Source organism: Propithecus coquereli, unplaced genomic scaffold (assembly GCF_000956105.1).
Source record: "Propithecus coquereli isolate 6110/MARCELLA unplaced genomic scaffold, Pcoq_1.0 Scaffold376, whole genome shotgun sequence".
Lineage (NCBI taxonomy): Eukaryota > Metazoa > Chordata > Mammalia > Primates > Indriidae > Propithecus > Propithecus coquereli.
In genome coordinates, this window is record NW_012149463.1 from 837,047 (window position 1) to 862,604 (window position 25,558).

General features: G+C 38.7%; 1 protein-coding gene across 3 annotated transcripts in view; it reads right to left on the minus strand.

Moving 5' to 3' along the window:
• The window catches only part of FNIP2 (folliculin interacting protein 2), a 113,104-nt gene that overhangs the window by 60,973 nt on the left and 26,573 nt on the right, over positions 1 to 25,558 (minus strand). For 2 of the 3 annotated variants that reach the window (XM_012651924.1, XM_012651923.1), the window contains exon 2: positions 727 to 853. Coding sequence is in view for 2 of the 3 variants with exons in the window: in XM_012651923.1 (XP_012507377.1) it covers positions 727 to 853 (127 nt within the window). In the remaining variant the exon portion in view is untranslated. Of the gene's footprint in view, positions 1 to 726; positions 854 to 19,353; positions 19,682 to 25,558 lie in introns of those variants that run through there. The other variant, XM_012651922.1, reaches the window with a different exon arrangement.

Sequence of the window (25,558 nt, forward strand, 5' to 3'; positions counted from 1 at the left end):
TTTAATTTGTAGGTATCTGAACAAATACTGAAAAGAGAGTGAAATGTCTAAAGATGACAATTTAGAAGCACCCTGGACTCATATCCAAAAAGACTCAGGAAGGACCAGACTCTTCTCCTCACCTTAAACAAGTTACTTTACCTTTCCCATTCTGGCTTCAAGGGATCAAGAGCTGCTCTGTCCTCACCTCTACCCATCCCTGGTCCCCCCAATCCCTGCCCAAGACCACCACCTATCCCTACCTAATCCACAAAAAAGGAGATGAATAAAAGCTTCCTTGGTCAGAGAGGTTTGAGAAATACTCCTTTTTGAAGATGACAGTGCAGGTTTGTATAGTGAAGCCCTATAGCAAAAGCTATTTAATTTTGTTTAACCCACTGCTACATAATACTTCTTATTATCTATGAGAAACACTGGACAGAATAATCTATTAATTTCCCTTCACACTAATACTTTAGCACTTTATGAATTTTAGAGTTCTGTTTTCCCGCTACCTTTGATGCATGTACTTGGCATCAAAATCCTACTGGATTGCAACTCACCAGCAAATTCACCTCTAGTGATATTGATAGTACACTGCTTAGCTCCTGTCATGATACTTGCTAACTGCTTCACCTGTGTTTATTCATGAGCATATACATGCCTGCTGGGGTGGGGCTTTGCTTATGTTTCTTCTGAACCATTAATGGCCTTATATAATATAATTCAAAAGGAAGCATTTCATACCTGAGCTGCCACTTCTTCAATCTTTTGAACAGCTTTAGAATCAAACAAGATTTGTCTGCCTCTCCTTTCACAGTCCTGGTAAACTATCAGGCGAATCTCATTCAGGTCAAACTCCGAACATGACCAACTGTGGATTAAAAAGGGAGAAAGAAGTTTATGTTATCTGCGACACATGGGATGACTGTGGACAGATAAGTTTCCCAGCAAACGTGCCTTCGTGCATGTAACGAGGCCACAAGTGTGCCAAGACGATGATCCCCTCAGACCTAAGGCAGCGAGTGAGACCCGGGCAGACAGCCTTGTACGTGGTTTCCAACAAGCCATATGGATATTGCCAGTTTTCACGACAAAGGCTGGGAAGACGCTTTACATAATAAATCACTGGAGAGAAAGCTTCTCCTTCCAAAGCCAGTTTGGACACAGATGGCAGCCAGAAATCGCAAGGACATGCAGAGAGGGCTAAATTTGGATGCCTGGGATCTGGGGTGGCACATCGGAATTAAAGGAGTATTCAAGCTTCTGTGTCATTGGGCAGGGAATCATTTGGAGCAAGATATTAGAGCCTTCTCTTCCCCTCTCCCACCCACCCACACTCAAGTCAAATTGAGAGGAATTACATATCCTAAAATTTATTATTTTCCCCTATTATGACTGGCTCTAATACAGGAGTTTTGAAAACCAAGCGCGTCACTGTATGGCATCTGAATTGCCAACAATTACAGTCAGCAACAAAGGAAACACGGCTTGTTCTTAAGCAAACCAAAAGCTGTTGGGATAAAACTGCTCTGAAGAAAATATAAGTTTATTCCTGAGTATAAAAGTCAGCATGAGGGAACTACAGAAAAAGTAATCATTTGGAATGTACCACTTCGGGCATACTCAGTTTTAATCCATTAATCCATTCAACACATATTTGAATGCATATTAGGTTCCAGGCACTGCAGTAAATGCTGAGACTCAGCAGTTATTATCCAGACTTGGTCCCTGCCATCATGGAGTTCATGGTTTAGTGGGGAATATTAGGCTAATAATCATATATAAATATATAACTACAAATTGTCAAAAGCGCAAAAAGGAAAAGTAAAGGATATGATAGTCCAGAGGGAAAGGGTGGGGAGAGGGGCAGGGAAGTCCCTAAGGACTTCAACTGGCATTTAAACACAGACCTGAAGAAGCAAGAGTTAAAGAGAGAAAGTGAATGAGGACCGCAGCAGGGAGCGGGAGGGATACAGTAAGGTGTAAGGCTGCTGCAGGAGAGAAAGAAGAAAACAGCCAGAGAGAGGGTGCTGTGAGGTGGGCTGGGAAGGCAGGCAGGGCCAGGATTGTGCTCTGTGAGATGAGAAGCCAAGGAAAACAGACGGCTGATCAGATCAGATCTACACTTTTAGAAGTTCAATCTGGAGGCTTGAAGAACACAGGGGTGGGACAGACGAAGAGTGGAAGCAGAAACACCAAACAGCATTTACAGTAGGAGTTCAGGCCCTCTGGGACGAAGGCTGGGGTGGCGGCAACACAGGTGGAGGAAAGGGGACTGACGTTGGCTGGGAGGCAGAACTGAGGAGGTCTCTGAAGGCATGGATGGGTGCCTGAGGCACAAGGGAGCCGGCTGCTCAGAGAACACTGAGGGGTTCTAAAGGTTTTAAAGGGATGGATGATGGATAGATGGACCAGACAGACCAACAGACAGACCAATGAAAGCAAACTGTAAAACTAAGACGGTATGACTGAAGTGAAGTCAGACACTTCTGGATTCAAATCCAAATGCTCTGAGCTTCACCCGTACAGTGAGAATATTGAGGCTGACCTCACGAAGCTGCAGTACGGATTACGTGAAATATGTAAAGTGCTCCACACAAAGGGAGACACATAGTAAGTGCTCCAAAATGGTAATAATTAGCTCAATGTTATGATTTTTAAAGAAAATTAATAGTGTGTGGTACCCAATCACAAGTTGTGCATTTTTGGTCCTTTCCTTTTTCCTACTGAACATGTTCTTTTAAGGTAGCTGATCTGTTTTCTTAAATTCCAGCAGCAAAACATATAAAGTTCTGTTTGTACCTTCTTTCAACAACCTGTGTTCTAAGCTGTCATGCCCAGCATCCTTTCTTCCTAATTTTGATGACAACATGGCAAGTTTATTTTGGAAACCATTTTTCCTCTACTCTCAGCCCAGAGGTATTCCATGTTCCAGGTGAAATGTGGCCACATGACCCAAGCTGGCTGTGTGAGCAGGCCCCAAACTTAGTCGCTCAGTTCATAAATGGCAACCCTGGAGTTGGTGGTGGCTATTTTTGCCATCACAAGGTAAGAGCCTGTCTGAAAACGAAGTCAACACAGAGGAGAGCAGAGGTGAGCAGTGGAATGAGACAGACTCTTTTTGGCACTCGAAGACAGCTGTTCCTGAGTAAGCATTATTCCTGGAATTATTTTTCTGTCACAACCAAAAAAGCCTGATAACTGTGACCCAAAGCACTACATTTTAAAATTACACAAGGTCATTAAAAACATTCCCCAAAATTATGTATTAAAACACAGTACACAAGTTGAAGTGATTAAAAGTAATAAATCAACAAAGATTTAATTGCCTTGTGTTTTCTCGTTCAATCTACTTTGCCCCAATGATTTCATGTTGCCAAAACAGCATTATAATTTACAAAGCGAGTTGTTCGATCCTTATTTTTGAGGAATAACATTTATCCAAACATCAACTAAACTGAACATAATCCGCCTAGAAGAGCTGAAATTTAATAATGGCCCTAATACCTTATTAAATGTTTCATGGTTTTTTCAATTAAAAAAAGATGGAAATAAAAGATACATGGAGGGAAAAATATGTATGTCAGACTGTTCAATTTTTTTATCCATGTGCCTTAAAAGTACCTCATAAAATATAAGGAAAACTCTATTCTTCCATGTGAATACTGTCTTTGGTTTAACAGCTAAATATAATTTTGACATTTACCATCTCTAATATTAGTAGAGGAAATTATAGTTAAGTAATTTGGTAAAGGAAACAGTGGCAAGACAAAGGCCATTAAATGAGCGCTTCAGAATGAGACAGGCCTGGGATCAATTCTCAGCTGTGCCTCCCACTAGGTTTATAGCCTTGGGAAAGTCTCCCCTCCTAACACTTGTAAGGCCTGTTGTGAAGATTAAAGGAGATAATCTATGGAAATTCCAAGTGTACTTCCAGTCTCTTTCCCTGCCATCCCCAACATACAGGGCTTGAGTTATTCGCAGTCATATGCCACATATATTCTCTTCATATTCACGTTCACTTCTCTGTCCAGCCAACAGTCACTGGGGAGCTTCTGCGAGCACTGACCATGGTTTCTGGTGTTCTGCTAAGGACAGGTCTCCATATGACTACGGGCAACTGTGCATGACTGAAGGAGGTATGAAAATAAGCCTGGGACTTTTGCCTTAAAATATCTGACCATTTCAGAGAAATGTATTCTAATTGGAATTATCTCACTTCTCTGCTTTTGTTGAAAGCAAAGAAAGAACAATGGCACAATATCATTGGGTACTTGGAACGTGTCTACTGCAGAAGAATCACACAGGAAACGAGGCTGGAAAGACACTTTCGCACTACTTGTGGGGGACCTTAACTGCTATGCCGAGGAATGTATATTTTGTTCTTTAGCCCATGGTGTGACAATTCTAAATACTCAAGAAAAAAAATGACATGATCTGCCCTGGTTTAGGAAGAGAACTAAAGTAGCTTGAGAAGACCATTTTCAGGGCAAACACAGAGGTAGTACTGACTTGTACATCCGGGATGTGAAGGAGTAATGAGCAACAAGGAAGAGAGAAGTAGTTGTATAATTTATCACAGGGTGATTTGCTATATCCTCCAAGACCAGTTCTAGTGTTTGGTGTTGATTCTTCCCTTGAATTTTTACAGGAACCAGACTAGAAATGGCCATGAGTATCCCCATGTTGAAAAGCATGATCTACGTTTTCCCTCTTGGTCTCGCAATAAGGGAACAACCCTATATAGTCAAAAAATAAGTTTAAATAAAGAGTTTAAAAAAAGTCTTGTGATCCAAGAATGTAAATGTTTAAAGAGTCAGGTACAATAGCGGACTTTAAATGGTCCAAGAAAAGGTAAAATGAAATGAAACAAAAATGATCACAACAAAAACTGGCAAATCCTGCCCATTTAACAAGCAGTTCCTGCGTGCCTACTGTATGCAAAGCATTCTACCAGCACTGAGATAAAGCAGTGAACAAACCATTACCCCTGCTCCTGGGAAACTTACTATATTTATGATATTTTCCAGCCACTCCGTTCTTTTTTTCTGCCAATCCGCACTGCTTCCTTACTCTCTCTCTCTCAAAAAAAAAAAAAGAAGTTTCTAAACTCAAACAGAAATCTCTCAAAACGTTTGCTCAAGAAGAGTGAAGAGGCTCAAATGACTATAACAATAAAGGAAGACTGGCAGTGGAAGAAAAGGGAAAATTATGCTTGAGATGGCAATTGGAGTTCACCCCGTCAGCACAAAATATACATTATTTCCCACCCAGTAACAAGCTATTTATTTCAAGAAAAACATGTAAATAGATGGCAGTAATAGATTTGGAATTCATTTATTTTTTTGCTACATTAGTGTTCTCAGAAAGACAGCTAATAGAAAAAGTACACTGCAAATTAGTTGACTGTCCTTTCTTCTCCTTAGCTGCATGAATCGCCTGGTGTGATTTCAGAGGAACTACATAGAAATTCACCACTAAGCTGCATCCTATGATCAAGATTATAGCAAAAAGTGCTTAAAGATTCCAGTCCTCATCAGAAGCTTTAATATATAATGTAATATTAGTTTACAAATTATTCCAATTAAATGTATCCCACTGTTATTTTACCAACAGATATTGGATGTTGGGTGCAATTTTTCTGTCTTTAAGAAAGCGGGTAAATCCTTCATCCTTCTGTAAAAGAACATGTGGAATGAAAGAATAAATAGGTATAATCAATAGCATGGCACGGAAAGAGCACTGGAACATAAGTCCAAAAGCACACTTCTGAGTTCATTCCTTCCCCACATTTTTGAGCAAAGGCACCATGGAAGATACAGGGAATAGAAATTAACTGAATCCAGTTCTCACCTTAAAATGCTTACAATCTGAAATGGAATGGTCAAAGCATAAATAAGTGAATTATACTGTTACAGGTACTGAGATGAATGTCTATAGGGTGTTACGGGAATCTACTGTCAAGTCCACACGCGGAGGTGAGGGATGGTGTGAGTCACAGACGATGTGATGTTGGGCACATGCGTTAGTATCCATCCATGAGGGTAAAAGGGCTTCCAACTCTAGCTCTGCCACTTTCAACCCAGATGACTTCAGGAAAGCTCCAACCAGAGCAGTCAGCTTCCCAAAATGTATCTGCTTTATCTATCTCACAAGGTTGCCAGGAAAAAAACAGAACAAGTATGAAAGCACTTTTAAAACTGTAAAGCATAATTCAAAGATCAATTCAGATACACAATCCCTTAACTGAGATCTTTGGGGCTACGTGTTTCCGAATTCAGACTTTTTTTAAAAATTAGAAAGATGCTTATACCACGTATTACATAATACCTCCTCCAGGGGTCTGAGCTATGCTCAAACCCCAACATCAAACAAATTAATATTTTACCAGCCTGAGTTATGAATACTTATGCCAAGTGGATTAGATAGAGACTATAAATAGCCTTGCATCAGTTCAGATCAATTCCAAAAGATTTTCCAGAGATTTTAGGATTTTGAAATTACGAGATAAAGGAATGTTGACTGATGCAATGATGACCATGTCTGAGGAAGGGACAGAAGACTAGAAAAGTAACTTTCAGATCCCCCACATTTTCCTGAATCTAACTGATCCCTAACAAAAATGACAGCCAAAAGTTTATGTGTAAGTAGGTTGTTTGTAACTCTGAGCTTGCTTCCCCCCATCCCTGCCACTGAAACAATGCTATAAATGGCAGCAAAGGTCACAAGTGAAAACCACATACGTCTTTAAATAATGTGTTCACACAGCAGTGACAAAACATTACAGTATGAGTCACAATACAGCCTGAGGTCTGGGCGCTATGAACAGGGAGCTACCAAGTACAGAAGAGGAAAAGACAGAACTTCTTCCTTCTTTTCTGAGTTCAGGGTCACGTCAGGTAAAACTCTAAAATAAGTAAAGTTGTGTGTGGCACTCGCAGCTGCAGTCCCCGCACCCCCTTGGCCCTGGGGCCACCACAGCACAGACAGAACAGCAGAGCACTGCACAGATGCCAGAACGCCTGGGCCGCGGCAGGATCCAGAGCCCGAACCCAGTCACACTCCTTCACCGCCTAGTGCAATGTTTCTTCCTCTATAAAATGAAGGGGTGGGGCTGAAATAATCCCTAAAAGTCTGGTCTTTCCAACTTTAACACACTATAATACCAAGTTATCTATTTTAAATGTGCACGGTATAATTCAGAATAGATGATCCCAGCCAGGTACTAAAAGGAAAACAAGCTTATTAACCTACATTGTTACATGGTATCTATCCCGTAACTATTCCAGATATACTCTATACTTTGATAAGCATGCTTCTAATATAAACACATCTCTGATCAATAGAACTTTCAAAGGTGCTAACAACAATTGAAGGGGAAAAGTACAAGTGCTTTGAAGGCAAAAGGGACACTGAGTGGGCAGGTCATCGTCCCAGCCAAGATTCTGCCCCTTGCTAGCTTTCCGACTTTATTGCTGCTGTTATTAACAGTTTCTTTCCTTTCTCTCCTTTAAAAACCCACAGAATCTCTATGTATGGCCCACTTTTCCCAAAATGGTTCCTTTAATTCTTAAATGAGCATATTTACTCTTGTCTGATATCTATAAACTAGAAACCACTGATACTTAAAAAAAAAAAATCACTGACCAAAAAAAAGAGCTTTGCTGTTCATCCCCATGCATACATAATAATCACTGAGCTAATTCTTTTATACCTTTGTCAGCTTAACCAAAGCAGTCAAGACTCATTATTATATACCCGGATTACTGAAATGTGTAATTGCTCTGCTAATAGGTAACTTGCATCAACATGATTTCATATTTCTTCCTGAAGGTAAAGTGTCCCATTCTCTTGCCCATTTCCACAGAAACTGCATACTATTAAATAATAACAAATGAATGAATTTCAAAGTAAATATTCAAGACACTGCCTTATATATTTATCAATTCTAGAGTTAATTAAATTATACACAGTTAAGGTAATATATTTTCCTAGCAGTTTCCAGAGGTCAAAAGCATGATTCTCTGTGTAAGGTCCCACCATTTGTAAAATGAGAGAGCCAAAATAAATTATCACCTAATTCTGGTTGTAAAATATTATCTCTAAAAGAGTATGGGTACAAACACACATACTCTTGACCCAGTAATTTCACTTCTAGGAATTAATCCTACAGACAAACTTGCACGGGCACAAAATGATTATGTACAAAAAGATATTCATTGCAGCACTGTTTGGAATAGCAAAGGACTGAAAACAAACTGTCAACATAAGATGATTAAATACATTATGGTACATCCATACAGTGGAGTATTATATAGATACAACAAAAACTGAAGAAGTTCCTTGTGTAATTACATAATATAAAACCCAAGACATCATTTTAACTGGAAAAAAAGAAGTACAAAACATTGTATATAGAATGCTACTCTATGTCTAGAAATAGAAAAATTGGGTGTGGGGGACTCAGGATTTTATTATGTATGTGTAGAGTATCTCTAGAAAGATAAACAATGAATTGGTAACACTGTTGTCTCTGGAATAGAAACCTGGGCTGTTGATGGATAGAAGAAAGCAGAAGACTCTTCACTGTACACTCTTTACAGAGCAAAGGGAAAGGCTTTCTCTGCACTATGTAATTAATACACATCCATCAAAACAGCACAGTGAGAAAGACTACAGACCCAGGCACCTCTGCCTCTTCCCAGCTATGTGACTTTGGCGAGTTACCTAACCTCTTTGTTCCTCAACATCCTCATCTGCAAAATGAGGATAATAGTATAAACCTCTTAAATGTTTTTTTTTCCATTTCTTTTTAATTTCAAAAAATTAAGGGAGTACAAATGTTTTAGGTTACATGGATCACTTTTATAATGCCTGGTGTCCAGGTTATAGGTGTGCCCATCATCCAAATAGTGGTCATTATACCCATTAGGTGGGTCTTGCCCCTCTCCTCTTCCCCCCTCCCCCTGGTTGATTTCCATTGAGTTTTACTTCCCTCTGTGCACATGTGTGCTCATTGGTTAGTTCCAATTTAATAGTGAGTACATGTGGTGTTTGTTTTTCCATTCTTGAGATATTTCACTTAGGAGACTGGTCTCCAGTTCCATCCAGATTGTTGCAAAAGGTATTAATTCATCTTCTTATGGCTGAGTAGTACTCCATGGTATACATATACCACACTTTATTAATCCACTCATGAATTGATGGGCACTTGGGTTGATTCCACATCTTTGCAATTGAGAATTGTGCTGCAATAAACACTCGAGTGCTGGTGTCTTTTTGATGAAAAGTCTTCTTTTCCTTTGGGCAGATACCCAATAGTGGCATTGCTGGATCAAATGGTAGGTCTACTCTTAGTTCTTTAAGAAATCTCCATACTGTTTTCCATAGAAGTTGTACTATTAACCATTCCTTTCTCTCTAAATCCACACCAGCATCTATTGTTTTTGGACTTTTAAGCCATTCTAACTGAGGTAAGGTGATATCTCATTGTGGTTTTAATTTGCATTTCCCTGACGATTAGTGACATTGAGCATTTTTTTCATGTTTATTGGCCATTTGTCTTTCTTCTTTTGAGAAGCTTCTGTTCATGTCCTTTGCTCACTTTTTTTTTTTTTTTTTTGAGACAGAGTCTCACTCTTTTACCCGGGCTAGAGTGAGTGCCGTGGCGTCATCCTCGCTCACAGAATAGAGATGTTTATTTTTTCCTTGGTGATTTGTTTGAGTTCTTTGTAAATCCTGGATATTAACCCTTTACTGGATGTATAGCTAGTGAATATTTTCTCTCATTTTGCAGGTTGTCTATTTGCTTCATTAATTGTTTCCTTAGCTGTGCAGAAGATTTTTAGTTTAATCAAACCCCATTTATTAATTTTTGTTGTAGCCATGATTGCCACTGGGGTATTTAGTCATAAATTCTTTACCCAGGCCAATATCTAGAAGAGTTTTTCCTACATTTTCCTCTAGAATTCTTATGGTTTGATGCCCTCGATTTAAGTCTTTTATCCATATTGAATTAATTTTCATGAGTGGTGAGAAGTAGGGGTCCTGTTTCATTCTTCTGCATGTGGCTATCCAATTTTCCCAGCACTATTTATTGAAAAGGGCTTCTTTTCCCCATTGTGCATTGCTGTCTGCTTTGTTGAAGATCAGTGGGTTACAGGTAGGTGGTTTTATAACTGGGTTCCCTGTTCTGTTTCATTGGTCTCTCTATTTTTGTGCCAATACCATGCTGTTTTGGTTACTATAGCCTTGTAGTACAGTTTGAAGTCTGATAATGTGATGCCTCTAAATTTGTTCTTTTTACTTAAGATTGCTTTGGCAATTTGGGCTCTTTTCTCATTCCAAATGAAGTGTAGAATTATTTTTTCCAGATCTGTGAAGTATGACGTTGGCAATTTGATGGGGAATTTGTAGATCACTTGGATAGTAGGGACATTTTAACAATGTTGATTCTACCAATCCATGAGCATGATATGGTTTTCCATTTGTTTGTATCCTCTGTGATTTCTTTCCTCAGAGTTTTATAGTTCTTCCTGTAGAGATCTTTCACCTCCTGTAAGTGTTGTTGTGATGATTAAATATAAACTCAGTGAGTATACTCTAAATACTCACCATGACTTTATGCCTTCTGAATGTCAAACCATGTGACTGTACTGTCTCTTGAACAATTAAAAATAACAAAGATGGGGACTACAACAGGAACACCCTGTTATCTATTATTGCTTTAAGACAAACATCCTTAATTACTGTTTCTTTTAAGAGACTTCTTGGTAGCTGAAGCATGAGGCAGTGGGTGAACTCCTACAGGGAAACCACCTTAATGAATTCAAGGCATTCAGATTCAGTCTTCAAATACATAGTTTCGCCTTAGACAATGACATTTATTGAGCTTTCTTATTGGCATTCATATACCACATTTTCCTGTCCTTCTTCATCCCTTGCCTCCTTGAAGGGACAGGAGAAAGTTTCTCTCTAAAAACAACAACTCCTCTTCTCATTTATTAAGCCCATTTATAGTTTTCAGTTTGTGATTGCTGTTCTACATTGTATCAGATGAATTTCTATCATAATAAATATCTGCCTTTTTTTTACTGCATGATTCTCACAGAGCCTAGAAACATCAGTTCCAGGTCTGGTATTTGGAGATAGGCAGGGAAGACTGGTAGTCAGAGCTGCACAGCACATACACAAATAAATGCCTAACATTTTAGAGTTTGCCAAACACTTGTACAGAATTCACCTGAGTCAACCTTCACACATGTTCTATGAGAGCCAGAATTAAATAATCTATTCTACATAGAAGTTAGGAGACTTTAACAAGGTTGTAACTAGTAAGTTGCAAACTCAAAACTTAAACCAATGTCTCCTGACTCAAAATTCTGTGCTTTTCCAACTCCACTACACACTCTTATCACCCTAACATTAGTAGAAAACAAGTCAAGGTAACATCCTCTGCCTTCCAGGGCCTTCCTCTGCATTTCCTTCTGAGGTGTAAAAACATGCCCCATTTGAAAAATAAAAATGCTGGTGATATAATGTTAAGACTGAAAAGCAGAACACAGAATTATGCATACAGTGTGACTTCAACATATGTTCTGCTAAAAAAAAAAAAAAGTATAAGATCTATGACAAAAACTATAAAACTCGGATTTCAAAAATCAAAGAAGAACTAAATAAACGGAATATTTCATGTTCATGAACAGGAAGACTCAATACTGTCAAGATGTCAGTTCTTCCCAAATTGATCTAAAGCCTCAATGCAATTCCAATCAAAACCTTGGTAAGTTATTTTGTGGGTATTGACAAACTTACTCTAATGTTCACATGGAGAGGCAAAAGACTCAGATTAGCCAACACTATTTAAGGGGGGAATAACAAAGTCAGAAGACTTATACTAACAAACCTTTCCTATATAGCTACATGAATCAAGACGGTGCGGCATTGGCAAAAGAATAGGTAAATTGATCTATAGAAATGAATAGAGAGCCCAAAAGAATACCCACATATATATGAGTCAACTGATATTTGACAAAGGAGCACAGGTAATACAATGGCGCAAAGATAACCTTTTCAACAAATGGTGCTAGAACAACAGGACATTCAGATGCAAAAAATGAATCTAGACACAGACCTTACATCCTTCACAATAATTGACCCCAAGTGGATCACAAACTTAAATGTAAAATGCAAAACTATAAAACTCACAGAAGATAACACAGGAGAAAATCTAGATGACCTTGGACATGGAGAAGAGTTTTTAGATACAACACCAAAGGCATATAACGAATTATTGATAAGCTTGTCTTCACTAAATTAAGAACTTCTGCTCTGAGAAAGACACTGTCAAGTGAATGAGAAGACAAGCCACAGACTGGGAAAAAATATTTACAAAAGAGGCATCTGACAAAGGACTCTTATCTAAAATAAAGAACACTTAAAATTCAACAAGAAGAAAACAATCTGATTAAAAAATGGATAAAAGACCTTAACAGATACCTCACCAAAGAAGATATAGACGGCAAATAAGCATATGAAAAGATGTTCCACATCATATGTCGCTAGAGAAATACAAATTAAACAACAATGAGGTATCACTATATGCCCATTAGAATGGCCAAAATCCAGAACACTGACAATGCCAAATTCTGGTGACGATGTGGAGCAACAGGAATTCTCATTCATTGCTCGTGGTGCCACTTTGGAAGACTGGCAGTTTCTTACAAAATTAAAACATACTCTTACTTTACCAGCCTTGGTATATACCAAAATAAATTGAAAGCATATGTCCACACAAAAGCCTATACACAGATATTTATAGCTGCTTTATTCATAATTGTCAAAATTTGGAAGCAACCAAGATGTCCTTCAGTAGGTGAAGAGATAAATAATGAATGAAATATTATTCAGTGCTAAAAAGAAATGAACTATCAAGCCATGAATAGACATGGAGGAAACTTGAATGCATATAGCTAAGTGAAAGAAGCCAACCTAAAGGCTATCTATGGTATGATTCTAACCAAACGACATTCTAAAAAAGGCAAAACTATGGAGATAGCAAAAAGATGAGTGGTTGTTGGGAGTTAGGGGAGAGGGAGGCATGAACAGGCAAGGTATGGAACATTTCTACCACAGTGAAACTATCCTGTACGAACGGTGGCTACATGTCAGTATAATTTTGTCAAAATCCAGAAAATGTACAACACCAAGAGTGAACCCTAATGCAAACTATGGACTTTGGGTGGTAATGATGTGTCAATGTAGGTTCAATTGCAACAAATATACCACTCAGGTGTGGGATGTTGGTAGCAGGGCTCTGAGTGTGGGGGACAGGAAGTATATGGGAACTCTATACTTTCTGTTCAATTTTACTGTGAACCTAGAACTGCTCTAAAAAATAGTCTATTTAAAAGGAAAAAAATCTTTTTAAAAAAGTTTCAATTGTCAAGGGAACTTTTAAAATATAGGAACTTTTTGGAATAAGCACTAGTTTTAAAATAGTGATAGGATGATTCTCTGAAGATCATTTTGGTCTGTTATAGTTTGCTAGAAAAGCCCCGTGAAGATGAGAACGGAGAACACATTGCTTGAGCTTTGGATGTAGCCATCAAAAGTCTGCCCCTGCTTCAACAGGGCTACAAGCCCTTGTTCTATCCACCCAGCTGGAAAGGTGAGGTCAGTCCTCACACTGCTCTACAGAGTGCACCCAATCCTCTCATGCGGTCTTGCTTCTACCAACAGAGGAAAAAGTTCCCATAAAAATAGTTCACACTAAGGTATCAGTTATTGCAAAGAGAAAACAATGCTTACATACAAAGAAACAATATAATGACAGGAGTTTTTTCAATCAAGCAAGGGCCAATGGGAGAGGTCTAATACCTAATGGGCAGGCAACCTCTGCCTCCCTCTCATAGCATGGTGTGCAGCCGCTAGACAGGTCTACCAGCACACCTCCACCCTATTCACATTCTCATGAAGGATCATTTACCTTCTGAATCTAAATCATCTTCACCCTCAGGCAATATTTTTCATTTTAGGATGCACACCATGGCATGTTCCTGCCGTAAGATCTCTGTACTTGCTGTTCCCTCTGAAAATGTACTTCCTCAAATACCCACATGGCTTGTTCCGTTGCATGAAAAAAAGATCACCACTGAGATAGTTCTGACTCCCTTGATTACCCAGGGCCACATCTTCACATTTCTCTAACTTTGGGACTCAGGGGTCACTGATAGGTAATCAGCATGTTAGAGCTGGAAGGGACCACAGATACCACCTATTCAGTGGTTCTCAGATTTGGCTTATCATTAGAATTACCCCTGAATCTGTGTGTGTGTGTGTGTGTGTGTGTGTGTGTGTGTGTGAGTGTGAGAGTGTGTGTGTGTGTGTGTGTGTGTGTGTGTGTGTGTGTGTGTGTGAGAGAGAGAGTTAATCAACAAAACTTCATAGGCTCTACCTCCAGGAACTAGTGGATCTGAAGTTGGGGCTCAGGAGCTTACATTTTTAAAAACACCTCACACATCTGGGAACCACTGTCCTCAGTCTACCACTTAACTTTTTTAGAAAAGAGAGATGGGGTGACATTCCCAAAGACACAGTGACTTCAAGGCAGAGAAGACCCCCAGATCACGAAATCAGGATAGAGAAGATCCCCAAATTAAAGATCCACTATATCTGATTCTAGTCTAGAATGTTAAGTGTGAAAGCTAAATTTAGAAAAAGAAAATTAGTAAGTGGAAAAAAATAGCTTAACTTTACTAAGTTCTTTTTTTGCCTTTGGGCAGGGTGAGGCATGAAAGTGAACAGATATGGCACAATGAGAGAAAAGGATTTTCATTCACATCTGTTACATAAAGACCTGAAAGTAGTTTTGGTTTTTTTGGTTAACCTTTCTTAAACCCTTCAAGACAGGAAGGTTGATGGATGTATGTATACCTGATACCCCATACATCCCCCTGGGACCCCATAAAAGGAGAGAGAATTCCCAGGAACCTTGGTGTTTTCACAGCCCACAGGCTAAACTCCCTTCAGTGAGTTCTGATTGGGAGCTCAATTATAATCTTAGATGGGTCACAAGTTATCGCTCTCACCAATTCCCACCAGGGCTTGCTACATCACTGTTCAGCAGTTATTCAGCTTTTGTTACTATAACAATAAAAGGATAAGGCTAAGCTGGAGCCTGACTCACAACAGGAGTCATGACAGGAGAACCAGGAATCGCAGACAGTGCAGTGAGTGTTCCAGGTCAGCACAGAGCTGAGCAGGAACTGGAGGGGAAACGGCTTCAGAAGCTGCCCAGTGACTGGCCTGCAGACCCCACAGCTGGAGTCACTTGGACTTCTGTCTGGAACACTGTCATTCTGGACACAATTAGTTATGGTGACTAATAACAGTGTTCTACCTTGTTACATCATCCATGCTTACCCAAATACGATCCAGACAAAAGTTTATGTCAGTTGTCAGCCTCTATGAAAATCCCCTACACTGAGACTGCTCTGATTTATTCCCAGTACATGATGTATCCTCAGAGGAAAAGATGAATGTTCTTGAATCCTAAATCAGACATGACACTGCAGCAATATTAAATCACCACTGTAATCCTTCATTTATTCACTCAATCAGTCTTGAATTACATCAACCAGCGGAAATAAACTCTTCTAACTAGTCAAAGAAAAATTCTCACAGCACATAAAATCAGTAAAAAGGGAAGGAATGCAGGAAGGGCACACGAGCTTGTGACAGCAATAACCCAATGCAACTGAAAGAGTCACACCCAGCAATTTACAGCCTCCTGGTGAAGCTGTTACAAAGCACAAGACCATCAGCTGACTAGGGTTTCATTTTTTTCTCTACTCACTTCATTCGACCTGTCCAACAGCTACATTTACTATTAAGTATTATCAAAGTAGAATGGTTTTCAGTTTCTATGCGCAGAACACAGTGGAAAATACTCTTCCCATTCCTATAACCTGCGTCATGCTTTTTTTTAATGATCTTTTACTAGAATCTTCAGAATTCTTTGGTCCGTTGCCTTAGCATCTCTCTCTCTAAATCTGTGACTATTTTTGTATTTCCTAGTCAGTAATCCTAACTGCTATAAATAAAGACTTGTAGTAAAAAATCATGGTCAGCTTATCCATGTGAAGCACTTCACTTCGTGAAAATACACCCTGGTTTCTGTACTTACTTTCTTTCTTTTTTTTTTTGTTGGTTATTTTTTAAATTTTTTTTTTTATTTCAGGGTATTAAGAGGGTACAAACATTATGGTTACATTTTATGTCTTTGCCTCACCCAAGCGCGGGTTCAAGGCATGCCCTTCCCCTCTACAATGCTCCCTGTGACCTTTAGTTGCGGGTTTACCCCTCCATCCCCCTAATCCCTGGAGAGTATTACTACCGTGTGAGCACCCTGGTATTCATCAGTTAGTACCAATTTGACGGCGATGTACTTACTTTCTTGTTAAGCAACCACCACAGACAATTTAAGGATTTTCCTTTTTACACAGAATTAGTTCACATAAATATAAATAACACAGATATCTACACTCATTAATCCGCCTGCTTCTTCCATCCCGGTGATTCTAAAGCAGTACAGAGAGTTTATTCTGAATCCAAATTTCGAGATATGAAACTGTAAAGCACAATTGACTCTGAAGTGCTTTGTTTCAGTTCCTCTGAAGGGTGTGAAGGGTATATTTTAAAGACAAGATTATGGCAAGTTTTCTCTTGCCATCGGAGAAACGATTCACAAATAGGCTTAGCAAATATTCCCAGAATTCTCATATAAACAACCCCATGGACTTATCTAATTTGCTGGGAAAGTTTGAAAAAAATCAAAAGTTGTTAGCAGCTTTGCTATAGTCAATAATTTAAGAAAGAAAATTGGAAGCAATTATTTGAAGACTGTACCATATATCCAGCATCATATTTCAGAGTTACCAGATTTGAAGTGAGTTTTAGCAAGGAATTTTTTTAATGGCTAACCATCTAAGATGCCTTTCAGCAAACTATAGTTTTTTGTTGACTCTGGAATTTTGTGAAATAAATTGAACCCCAATATCTGTCATTATAGAGTTTAAGGGGAATGGAAATGAAGATAAAGAGGACTCTGTCTCGAAATGTTTCATGCCACATGAACCTCTAAGAGATGATCAAAATGTTTTTTTCTGCACTGAACTGTGTCAGTTTTACACTGTGGCCACCATAAGGCATGCAACATGATTCTACTGTACTTATGGAATCTTTCTCTTCATCTTTTCAATAACTGTAAAATCATGAGGATAAAAAAAAAAAAAACCAAAAAACCCTGCTTATCAGTGTGCTCAGCTAAGAAGACCACCTGAAAATACTAATTTAACATACCCAAGAGCAAAAAGGGAGTAGGAAGTCCTACCTAACTGCCACATGACTTGGACAAACAGATAACTCGTGAGCACTCTGGAGCCAGATCCTTCAGTGCAAGCTCCTGTCAATAATTCACTTTTACCTTCCAGTTGGCCCCAGTCCTAAAGAAATTCTGGAAACCAAGCACAGTACTGCAAATAACAAATATGTTTTCAAGATTGTAGGAAGGGGAAGAGAAAGCGGACAAGGTCTACCAAGATAACTGGTCTGACCAGAGACAAATTCAAATTAATTGACAAATATATGTCATCATTGTATAAAATTCTAATAAAAAAAAAAAGTCAGCATTAGAGAAGTAAATCTAAAGGAAAAGAAAATAAGGAAAAGGGATAATGGGTATAGAAACATTTTAAGTTTACAGTGTTGCTTAAATAAAAATGATCACAATTCTACCAAATAGCAAATTTATTCCAAGTAAGGGACAGCAGTTCATACCAAAAATTTTAGAAGTTTTTAAAATATTGTCGTGGCTCTGCATATTATTTTCTTCTTGGACACTCATTCCCTGTCCTTCACCCTAAATATCTATTTGGGGGTCTAGAATTCTACAGAATAATAAAAATAGGGAATATAGAAGGTCCTAATACTATATCTCAAAATCTTAGGAGAAGAAAGAATTTTTAAAATAATATGAGCCAACTACATAGCTTAATAGTTGAGAGCGAGGCACCGAGAAGCCAGGTTGTTGGCCCAGGGCTGTAAGGCCCCTGGGCAGCGGAGGTGGGGGATCGGGATCCAGAGGAACCGAGTGTCACTCCATTACTCTCTCCTATCACGCAGCTGCCCTTTCTTGATGAGAAACAGATAAAAACAGATATTATAAAAGTGAAATTCTTATCTGAACACTCAAATGTATTTTTCTAATATACCATATCATTACCTCTTCCTCTACAAGTATATCTCCTTAATTGAGTGAACAGCACATGAGTGAACAGCACATGACCGAACACTTGTAAAATGACTTCCCCACTTCTCCCTAACTCTCTAATCCACTGGGTTCTTATCCTGTGGCAGACTCTATCCCATTTTGTTGAGGTTCTACTAAATGATAAAGATTTTTACATGACATAAACTATATCCTGATTATTTTTAACAAAACCAGGAACTATATTTATGGGATATATAGTTTATGAGACATGTTAATTTCGAGAAAATTTCTGTAAGAAAAAAAATTTAGATGAATTTAGAAACTTACTTTTACACTAATTATGAGAATCTTTGGCTTAACCTTTGGCTGTCCTTACTATCTATCTACATAAGATTTTGGAATGAAATGTAATTCTCAAACAGTTTTTCCTTTTTATGTATGCGATAAAATTCTTTACAATAGTGTTTCAAGTTCTACTACCAATAAAATTAATGAATTCTTCCAAAGTGGATGAAAAAAAAATCAACCAAAAAGAAAATAGCAAGTACACTGTTACTCTCTTTAGACAAGCTACATTATTAAAATTAGTTGATCATAATACATTTTTCTCATGAAAAAGATTTTTCCAGAGGAAGACTAGGCTCTCTCTCTTGCTACCCTGGCCTTCAGCCAGAAAACCCACCACTGGCCACCCACCATGCAGACTATGAAATGAGAACTCCTAGTCCTGTGCCCCATCTACTAGCTTTGGTGGTACTTCAGGACTGCCAACTTTTTTCCTGATAATTACTGTGAACAGTATTGTTCAAGCTTTAACAAAAGACAAGGATGTAACCATTTCTTACATGTTAGCTCCAGCAGAGGTAATGAAAAGTTAAGAACAAAGTAGATGGGTAGTAGAATCACAGAAAAAATACCCACGTTTACACCTATTCTATAAAAGAAAGATTTTGTCTCTGCATATCCCCCAATGACCCCATTCCTCCTACTTAGAAGCACTTTTGAGAAACTGTCAGATCAATACAATTCCATCTCCTTGGTATGTAGTGAGTTAAATAAAAATTTATCTGAGACTTTGAAATAGAATTAAAGTTTCAAACCTGTTGTGGAGTCCCTTGAGATCAGTGTTCCTTCCTACCCCTGCATGTTTTCGAATCTTTGTGCATAAAAGAGTCTTGCAAATCCTCCCAGCACCAGAAACGGCATCACTCACACATCTGGCAGAATCTTGCCAGCCCCCTGGCTGGTATGTGGTCTTCGCTGTGCCGCCACACATCTCCTAAGTGGTTTGACGTTCTTCCGGTTTATCCCGACCATCAACATGGACTTGGACACAAATCTTGAAGTTCCTTTGTTATTTGAGGGATAATCCACAGTGACCAGCAGTTCTAAACAATCATTTCACTCCCTATATAGTATGAGAAAAGCTACTTGGCAGCAGCCTACTAATTTCCTCTTTCAAAAGTTGAAAAAAAAAAAAAAAAAAGGAGTGGGGAACATTCATTTGTTACGTAAATTAAGCCTGCCAATGATTTAGGAAGTCAGTTGCATCCATCACGTTATAAAACATGCTGTCTGCAAATTCATTATAAACACAGGCAAGTCCAAATCCCTCTTCCTACTTTTGTTCCTAAGCTTGTACTCCAGTTCGCAAAAGACAAAACACTCAACAGGTTGAGCAGCTTGGAATGACTCACTCCATCTGTCCTCCCTAGCTGGAGATTATGTAGTAGTCAATTAATTGGTCACAAGACCTATTCATATGGCTCTGAGCAAATGCAGTGACTTGCCTTCAGCTGCAAGGTTGTTCTGACATTGGCCACACCACCCTCTTAATGGTGTCATGTGAGCAAGCATCAGCTGACGGGTCTTGCTCTGCAACCTTGCAAAATCCTACCGATAGCAAGTGAGAGATGGTTACCCACAACAGCCAAATGCAGGACTTAATGTACAGGAAGTACCACAGGGTGGGGGCAGAGCAGGGACATAGGGACATATACTTGCTTTAACGCAAGAAAAAAAATTGGTAAGAAAAATAATGATAATAAGAAGTAATAAGCCCTCAAAACTTGTGCTGAATTCCTGGGCATATCCAAGTTGAGAAAGCCCTGAACTATCAAAACCCCAGGACAAAAGCATTCAATTTTGACTTCTGACACTAACACACCTCATCTGAAAAATGAGAATATAGCATCTGAAAATGCTATAGAATCAATATGATTCTGTGCGTTCGTGAAAAAAACATTTCATTAGAAATAAAAATCACCAGTCCCTGGAACATAGGTCAAATTTTGATACACAAAAATACAAGGGATTGCCCCTACCTCTATTCTTTTTCCTCTTCCTAGTCCTGTAAGTTGGCTGAAGAAAACATTAATGGATCTCTAAAAGCTGATGAACGTTTGACTGGTTCTTTGGTTTCAGAAAGTTTTAAATTGTATCTTTATATATGGCAGCCATATATTTCACTCCACAAGTGTGAGAAAAACTAACCATGTCATGTCAGAGCCCTCAGTTCCCTTAAGACATCATTACGTATGTGACCCCTTAAATTCCTACATAATGAGCTCAAAAAAAGATCTTAAATACACCCTCCCTTGAGAATTAAGATTGCAACACACCTATGACAACAACTTGACTTCTTTGTGGCACAGGCTAAACTGATAGTAAGCTTAAGCTTAAAGCTTAACTGCCATGGCCATAGGCTGATTGTGGGTTTTTTCCCTTGTCTTTAAAATCACTTCCTCTTTTTAATAGAGAATCAGAAGATTACTTACACAAGCACTATAAAAACTTTAGGCACTTTCCACTTTAGGCACCAGACAGCTCAGTGAGCAAAGGCTGAAGGTAAAGGCTCCATTGAGTAAGAACCCGCCTGCCTGAAAAGTGATGCCCCAAATTAATGTCTCCAATTCACCTAAGGTTTAGCTAGTCTAGAATCACAGGAGAAGCCAAAGTATGGGTTCAATGTAGGGGATTTAAAAATGCTCCCCAAACCCTGAATTTTATAAAATATGTAGTGGATTGCTAGGGGAACACACCCCACTTTTTATGTATAAAAGATGAATTTTAGTTTTAAAATTTAAATCTCTAAATGACATTTATCCAAGATCTGATAAAAGAACATCAACTCTCTATTTAAACATCTATTCTGTATACACTTTTACCCAGTAGTTAGCCCCCAAAATGTTCAATCATTCTAATATGTGGCTTTTACATTTTCCAGAGGCTTCAAATAATGTTGTAAAAATGCAAATTTTATCCCTTATCCAGGTGGCGCAGACATTTTAAATGATGGGAATAATAGGAGATAAAAATGACAACATGGTTACAAAGGACAATTGGATGAAATAAGGATCCATCTGCAATGAGAAAGAATTCTCTTAAACAGAAACTAAACCAAATGGCACAGGAAACTCTAAACCCCTATGTGTCTCCTTTGCTTAGCAGCCCTCGTTAACTCAGCACTTACTGTGTGCCAGTTACTGTCTCTCCCTAACTTCAGTCAGCACACCTTTAGCCACCACTTCCTTGGTAAATCGGTGTTGAAACGTTAGCATGCTTGTATGAACACAAATTGCCGGGGCTACCCTCAGGGTTTCTGATTCAGCAGTTCTGAGGTGGAGTTTGAGAATTTACATTTCTAACATGTTCCCAGGATGCTATTGCTGCTGGTCTGAGAACCACACATTTAAGAATCACTTCCTTAGTAAAAATTCCATCTTCCCCATGAAGACGTTCCTGATTACCTAGGCTAGATGATCTTTTTGTTCTTGAATGCCTCTGTAATATCTTTTAACCACATTTTAAATACCTAACACGTAATTGCTTTGTAATAGTATATATGTCTTGTGATCCTAACTGGATTATAAATTCTTTAAGTATAAAAACTGGGTCTTGACATTCATCTTTGTACCTCATATAGGTTTTACCCATGGTAGATGGCCAACAGATACTTTCCAATTGGTTTAATAACACTAATTATTTGCATGAAAGCTATGATATGAATCTACCTGCAATAAGCAGTGGGCTTCTTTGACAGTCTGATGCATACACTCTGATCAGGAGGGTGCTCGTACACTCACACTCCATTTCTCCATTTCCCTCTCGTTTACTACAGCAAAAGTTCCTTAGAGGCTTTAACATCTTGTGAATGTGACTTATTATGATACCTTAACAGAAAGGACTTTCAGATTTTTTAAAAGTGAAAATGCCATTTTCTCTGTTATTCGGCTTAATAACGCTTAATTCTTCAAAATCTGATAAAATGTAATAATCCAGAGATGTATTTCAAAACCACAACTGTAATACTTAAAAGGGATGCCTATGACCCACAATTTCCTGTTTAAATAGGAGCTCTAAAATTCCTTCAGTAAATGGAAAAACAATAATTGTACCATCACAACTTTTCTTCTGAGACATCACAGCAGCTCAGAGAGTAGCTAAAAGGAGGTATGTTTAGATCTTCAATGCCCAAAAGTCTGTTCTCTCCCTCAATCCAATCTCCCTGTTTTCTCAATCTTCTCCCTCCTGAAATGGAATTATCCTCTCACATAGGTATTCATACTGTTATTCATTATCATGCTGGGTACCCTGCTCTTAAATATCAAATCATATACATATTACAATTTATCACCAACCCTACTTATAACCCTATTCTATTTCCCTCACATAGCTCAACCAAGTATCACAGAAAATAAGTTGGGTTATCCAATGTTTACACATTTACAAAAGTGTCTGCAATCACTGACTGGATTCCAATACACCACGTGTATGTAGTTCAATATGTTGACTGAAACAGTTGCTGCCATCACTGATACTTTCACAATATAGATGAACTTAATAAAACATTGGCAGGAAGGACCAGAGAAGCATGGAAGTATGATGAATCCATGTGATATATGGAAGGAAGGGAGAATACTGGTTCAATTTTTTAAGCTTCTATCTGAACTGTTTGCAATCTCATATCCCAGGTACTAAGTGGTCTCGCAGAAGAGTGCCTAGTTATCAGTCAATAAATGGCGTATGTATCATTTAGATCACCGGAGGCAAGTAACTGGTACTCAAGACACCAGTCCGACCTCTTTAGCCCATGGCGAAAATCTCTAATCAATCAGAACACTGTTTCCTGTTGTGCCCAGACTACTCTCCTTCCGAATCTTTTCAGTGCAGCGCTCCCAGGTCCCACTTCCAACCCAAGATTTGACATCTGAGAAAAAGCCCATTCCCATGCCTGATGTAGGGTTGGAAGAATTAAATTCAGGGAAGTTTCAAAGTAAGTATTCATGCATTTTTGCATTCCCTTGACCACTCTTCACATGATGAAAAGCAGTGATCACAATATGTAATGAAAAATTAATTCAAAGGCCACAACTGAAGTGGATTTGAAAAGAGAAAAAACTAAGGCTAATATAGGTCCCCCTAAAGTCCTGTCTAATTATTCTTATCTAATAAATCTTTCTATCAAGAATCTTTCTCTGCCTATTCACATTATCTTAACGAGCAAAAAGGAAGAATGCAGGAGGGGAGAGAGTGGCAGGGGGGTATGACCCACAACAGTGTAACTGAGCCTCCTCTTTATCAGGGTGATTCCCTCTCTTCCACAATGTCTTCTCCATGCCAAGAAGAACTGATCACAAACCTTTCTACCAGTGATTTTCAAAGCCTGGTTCCCAGAAGGAGACACAAAAAGGTTATGGGATGCTGTTTCTTGATACGAGTATTGGTGCTGTGAACACACAGCAAGCGGAACATGTATACTTTTTTGTGTATATATTATAATTCAACATGAAATTTATTAAAAACAAAAACCAAAAAGGCCCTCACACTAGGCTAGAGCAAGTAGACTAAAAAAAAGAGGATGTGGGAGCATTTTTCAAGCAATGTGCTTTAGGGGAACGGGCTTTGGAGACTGATCCAGGATTGGAACCAAATCTGTCAATACGTGGCTGTTTTCAGAAATGTGGTCATGGATAGCTCCTAACAGCTAAGCAACACCCCATCCTCACAACACCAGTTCAGTGTGCAATCAAAAAGTAACATACCTGCCCTAATGCCACCTAAACTCAACTGACAAGCTGAACACTCAGGAAATTTGGCAATATGTGCAAACTCAGTCATATAGGTTAGATAATGCCTCGAGTTAGCTAGATCCACCGAGTGCTTACTTTATGTGCCAGGCATCATTCTACATGTTCCATTTAACACAGGAAGTAGACAGTAGCAATATCTTAACAGATGAGAAGAATGAAGCACTGAAAGGGGAAGGAACTACCCAACGATGTATTAATAGCTTGTCAGTGGCAGAGCAAGGAATTAAGCCCAGGCATCCTTGCTCACGAGTGAGCGCACCCTGTTCAACTGCACAATATTCTGCATTTGACTATCTGTGGATAGATTTTGGAAAAAGTTAGGAGGAGGTAGGTAGATATCACTGACTGAAAAATCAAGTCAAATTATTTCTCCTACATCTCGAATCCCATGCCACTTGGAATGTTTAAATTCTCACTAATTCAGTTCACTGAGAACAAGGTCCCAGTCATGTGCTTTGCGGGTGACTAAGTGTCTTGTCGGACACCTTCCCATGAACCCTGCCCTATTTGCCTGTAAACAACCCCTGTGCAGGAGCCAAGCACACCAGCCACCTGGCAGGACCCTGCTCTGTCCTCCCCGCTCCACCCTGCCCAGTCCAGCACGTTAGCTAGGGACAGACTTCTAAGCAGAATGATTTTTTTGATCCACACAAAATTAGCTTAAATGTACAATAAAACCAACCAGTATAACTGCTTTGACTTAAAATGTAGAACCACCTAGGAGATCATTTGGTTTTCAGATTCAGATAACAGTTACATGAAAATTCACGGTGATCTGCAGTTCCTAGTTATAATCTAGATTATTTTCTACTCCCATGTCTCCATACTTCAAAGAGCAAAGCATTTGGCACCCAGCGCACAGAAGGCACTCTGCAACTGAATGAATGAATGAGTGGTACGGCTTTATAAAAATCTGTGACACATAGAAAGATAATTATGTTATAATGTTAAATAAAAAGAGAAGGATACAAAATTGTATATGCACTTTGGTAGTACGTATGCTTTTTAAAAACCAAAAGTAGAAAAAAGAAATATCGGGATACCTTTGAGTAGCCAGACTAAGGACACTTTTGAAAAAAATTTTTCCGTATTTTCCAATTTCCAGTAATAGGTATGTATTATTTACAAACAAAGAGTAAAACTTTTTTAAAAAAATTCTTATCAGTAACGATTTCTTTATTCTGCAGGCTTTATTGTAAGGAAATTGTCAGAG